This window comes from Heterodontus francisci, chromosome 40 (genome assembly GCF_036365525.1).
Source record: "Heterodontus francisci isolate sHetFra1 chromosome 40, sHetFra1.hap1, whole genome shotgun sequence".
NCBI lineage: Eukaryota > Metazoa > Chordata > Chondrichthyes > Heterodontiformes > Heterodontidae > Heterodontus > Heterodontus francisci.
The window spans coordinates 18,775,234-18,779,712 of NC_090410.1; the positions used below are offsets into that span (position 1 = coordinate 18,775,234).

Below are 4,479 nucleotides of genomic sequence, written 5' to 3' on the forward strand. Positions count from 1 at the left end.
ACTTTTGATGTTTGTGCCCAACCCCACAAGGGTTTAACTAGTTCTTTAAGAAATGTGATGTGCCATTCACGTGTACACTGAGCAGATTCAGAAGCCTTTATATCTCAGCTGGGAGATCAGACAAATCAAATTGTCAGTTCTGATGAAAAGTCATCAACCTGAAATGTTAGTTCTGTTTCTCTCTCGTGTCCTTGAATACTCCTTGTTGAGTCTAATTTGTGTCAATCCAGAGTCTCTGTTTATAAGTAATCTAACGTGTACATTTTGTGCTTGTGTGCTGCTCAGGTGCACACTGTTTAAAAGAGTCTTAAACTTCTAGTTTTTAAATCTGAATTTAATTTGTACACTCCGGCTCAAGTGAAATACTGCATATAAAGCCACAGAAGCATCTTAATAGGAATTTCCATACATCCTATGTCTTATTTTTGTTCTCCTTTCCACTTTAGCTTTTCAGTGAGTCCACAGGATGTCTGACAGTGATGGTAGCAACTTCACCGATGATGAGAGTTCCCGCAGCAGTGAGGCAGAGGAGCAAGAGGAAAATGAGGTACTTGAGATTGTGCAGATCTGTACAGTCGTGTTGTTCTCTGGTTACTTTGTATTTGGGGAAAATTAAGTGCTTACTATTCTCGACTGAATATGTCTGGGGTGCCAGTCAAGTGGACTGCTTTGTCCTGGATGGTGTCGAGCTTCTTGAGTGTTGTTGGAGCTGCACCCATCCAGGCAAGTGGAGAGTATTCCATCACGCTCCTGACTTGTGCCTTGTAGGTGGTGGACAGGCTTTGGGGAGTCAGGAGGTGAGTTAGTTGCTGCAGGATTCCTAGCCTCTAGCCTGCTCTTGTAACCACTGTACTTATATGGCTGGTCCAGTTCAGTTTCTGGTCAATGGTAACCCCCCAGGATGTTAATAGCGGGAGATTCAGCGATCGTATTGCCATTGAATGTCAAGGAGAGATGGTTAGATTCTCTCTTGTTTGAGATCGTCATTGCCTGGCACTTGTGTGGCGTAAACGTTACTTGCCACTTATCAGCCCAAACCTGGATATTGTCCAGGTCTTGCTGCATATTGTATGTGTAACTGGAGTTGAACTCTTGAATTCTGTCAGCTGTCACTCAGTGGTAGCACTCTTGCCTCTAAGTTAGAAGGTTGTGGATTCCAGTCCTACTCCCTGACTAAGCACAAAAACCTAGGCCGACACGACAGTGCAGTACTGAGGGAGGGCTGCACTGTCAGAGGTGCTGTCTTTCAGATGAGATGTTTAAACCAAGGGTCCGTCTGTTGCCTCAAGTGGACATAAAGGATCCTACGACATTATTTTTGAAGAAGAGCAAGGACGTTATCCCTGGTGTCCTGGCCAATATTTATCTTTCAATCAACATCACAAAACAGATTATCTGGTTATGATCACAATGCTTTTTGTGGGAGCTTGCTTAGGCAAATTGACTGCCGCATTTCCTACACTGCAACAGTGATGACACTTCAAAAGGACTTAATTGGCTGTTTGGGACATTCTGTGGTCGTGAAAGGCGTTATATAATTGCAAGTCTTTTTATTTATGAACCTTTGGGACACACTGATGCTGCTGTATTGATTAACTCCATAAATACCTCAAGGAAATGGCAGAGTTCCTATGGTAGTGTTTATGAATTGTGGTCTCAAGTACAGATGTAATAAGAACATAACCTAAGAAATAGGAGCAGAAGTAGGCCATTTGTCTTTGAGCCTGCTCCACCATTCAATAAGATCATGGTTTTCAACTTCAGCTCCACCTTCCTGCACTGTCCCCAATATCCCTTAATTTCCTTAGTATCCAAAAATCTGTTAGTCTCAGACTTGAATATTCTCAACGATTGAGTGTCCTCAGCACTCTGGTAGAGAATTCCAAAAGTTCACAACCTTTTTGAGTGAAGAAATTTTTCCTCATCTCAGTCCTAAATGGCTGACCCATTATTCTGAGACTATGACCCAAGTTCTAGACTCCCCAGGCTGGGGAAACATCCTTCCAGCATTTACCCTGTCAAGGCATTGAAGAGTTTTATATGTTTCTAAACTCTAGGGAATATAATGTTTAGCTGCTAACCTAATGTATCACTTTAAGGCTAATACTAGAATACTCTGAGTGATTTCAGTTAATAACTATTTCTAAATTGCTCAATTCGAGGTCAACAAATAATTTAAAAGTTTCAGGTTCCAGATCACTACCAGTGTTGCTCTATTTAAGAATGTTTTGCATCTGCTGCAAAGTATAATGTGATTGACGTGAGCTAGACAAAATAATTTTGTAAGAAATGTAAATAGTGTCAGTATTATATACAAGCTACCATCTTCACCCCGCACCCCCTTCCCCTGCACCCCCCCCCTCCTCACTCTACCCCTCCCCCTTGCATCCCCTCCTCCCACCGGCACCATCCTACACCTGTGTAGGGGCCCCAACAACCCCACTGCCTTGTGGGCGTCTCGGGAGAGACCAAGGCTAAGGGAGTAAACCCTAACAGAAAATCCGGAGCGGAACCTCGTAGGCGGTCATGTGTCACCTTTGGCATGTTTCCGGCAGTTCCTGCAGCCATACTGGTGCCAAACGTCGTGTCCTGCACTCCTTTGGACCCCACCAGAAAGGCCGAGAGGGGGGTTTTGACGACTGGGCAACTCTCAACCTCCATAAATTTGCCCAGGCATGCGCCGGCGCGTATCCATTGTCTCTCGAGATAAGGAGGCCCAAAGAAGACAAAGAAGACTTCAATTAAAAGTTTACAAAAGCAAAATACTACAGATGTTGAAAATCTGAAATTAAAAACAAAAATTGCTGGAAATACTCAGCAGGTCAGGCAGCATTGTGGAGAGAGAAACAGAGTTAACGTTTCAGATCGATGAAGGTCACCGACCCAAAATATTAGCTCTGTTTCTCTCTCCACACAGATGCTGCCAGACCTGTGAACATATCCAGCATTTTCTGTTTCTATTTTAAATTAAAGTTATTTTAACATGTGATATTAGAACTTGTGGTCTTCTAAAATCACTTCCCAAAAATTCCATGATTTGCCATATTTGATAGTGGTGTGACATGTGATTTGGCCTCAGCAACCTGCGCAAGTTGATAAAGTTACATTGTGAAGAGCCCAAATTGCTTTCAGCTCAACAACAAAAACAGAGCCATCCTTTTTTAAGTTCTTGTCAGCACTTACTTCATGTATCATGAACACCATCAAGCTCTCGAGCTGCTTTTGTGAACTGCAATATTTTGATGCCTGTTCAACTCTAGACTTACCTTTTTAATTTGTCTCAGCTGCTGCCAAGGCCTCATTCTTCTGCTTCTGCAACATTTCCTACCTGCGCCCTCCCTACCTCTTCTCCACCACTTTGAAATCCGAGTCCATGTCTACATCATCTCAAGGACTGACCTGAACTTACTGTCTGCATCCTTACAAAACACAACTGATTTAAAAACTCACTAATCAGTCTCCTGTCCGCACAAAGTTCTCCACATTCGTCAACTCGGCGTATTTCCATGATCATCTGGTTCACTGCGCCACAGTGAATGAACGAGATCCTCTATTCCCATCTTCAAATACTGGCATTGTCTCATCACTCGCTGTCTGACAAAATCCTCTCCAGCTTTACATTGTCACTTGGCGCCCTCTGCTCCTCAACTCCAGATTACTGCTTGCTCACTGCTCTATCTGTCCCATCATCAGAGGTCAGTCTTTATGTCCTTGCCCTCTGGAATTCTACCAATAAAGCCCCTTCACCTTAATACCCTTCTAAAAATCCATCTCTTTACCTGCGCTTTAATCTCTTTCTATTTCTCTCCCCCTGCACTTCCACCACCAAATATCTTCATTTTCCTGCTCTGAAACATTTCTGGAGTGCTTTTAGAATAGAGTTGGTTATATTTCACGAATGCCATGCACCTCAGAATCCCCTCCTTTAAATATAGCTCAAGTTTGGAAGGACAAAATCTAAAATTATGTGCTCCTGTTCATCACAGATACAGAAAATCTAGTTGGTGAGTTAATCTGTAGCAGAATATGCATGAGTTTCTTCAGTTTGATTGTACTGTATGTTAGTGAACTGAATTTTAGAAGGTTTTCTAAGATTTGCTAGGATAAACTGCACACCACATTCAAACTATCTGGTCTGTGCTGGTGTTTATATGTCATATGGGCTTCCTCCCCACTCTAAAATTACCTCCTCAAACCCTGCCCTCGGATTGTTCCATTCCCTACTCCCTTAAATGTGCATCAGATGACCCCTTAATTGAATCAGTTGCTATCTGCTGCAATCACTCCGTGACTTACACATTCTTATCATTCTTTGTGTAGAGAAATTCCTTCTAAATTCTTTATTTGATCTGTTAGTGACAATCTTGTATTTATACCCTCTTATTCTGGTCTTGCCCACAAGTGAAAGCACTTTTTTTTGCATCCCTCCTATCCTTCATAATTTTGTAGACCTCTATCAGGCCTCCTCTTAGACTTTTC

General features: G+C 42.5%; 1 protein-coding gene across 1 annotated transcript in view; it reads left to right on the top strand.

Moving 5' to 3' along the window:
• The first annotated feature begins 466 nt into the window (after positions 1–466).
• The window catches only part of supt5h (SPT5 homolog, DSIF elongation factor subunit), a 72,933-nt gene continuing 68,920 nt past the window's right edge, over positions 467–4,479 (top strand). The window contains exon 1 of the mRNA XM_068019225.1: positions 467–547. Coding sequence (XP_067875326.1) covers positions 467–547 — 81 coding nt within the window. The remainder of the gene's footprint in view (positions 548–4,479) is intronic.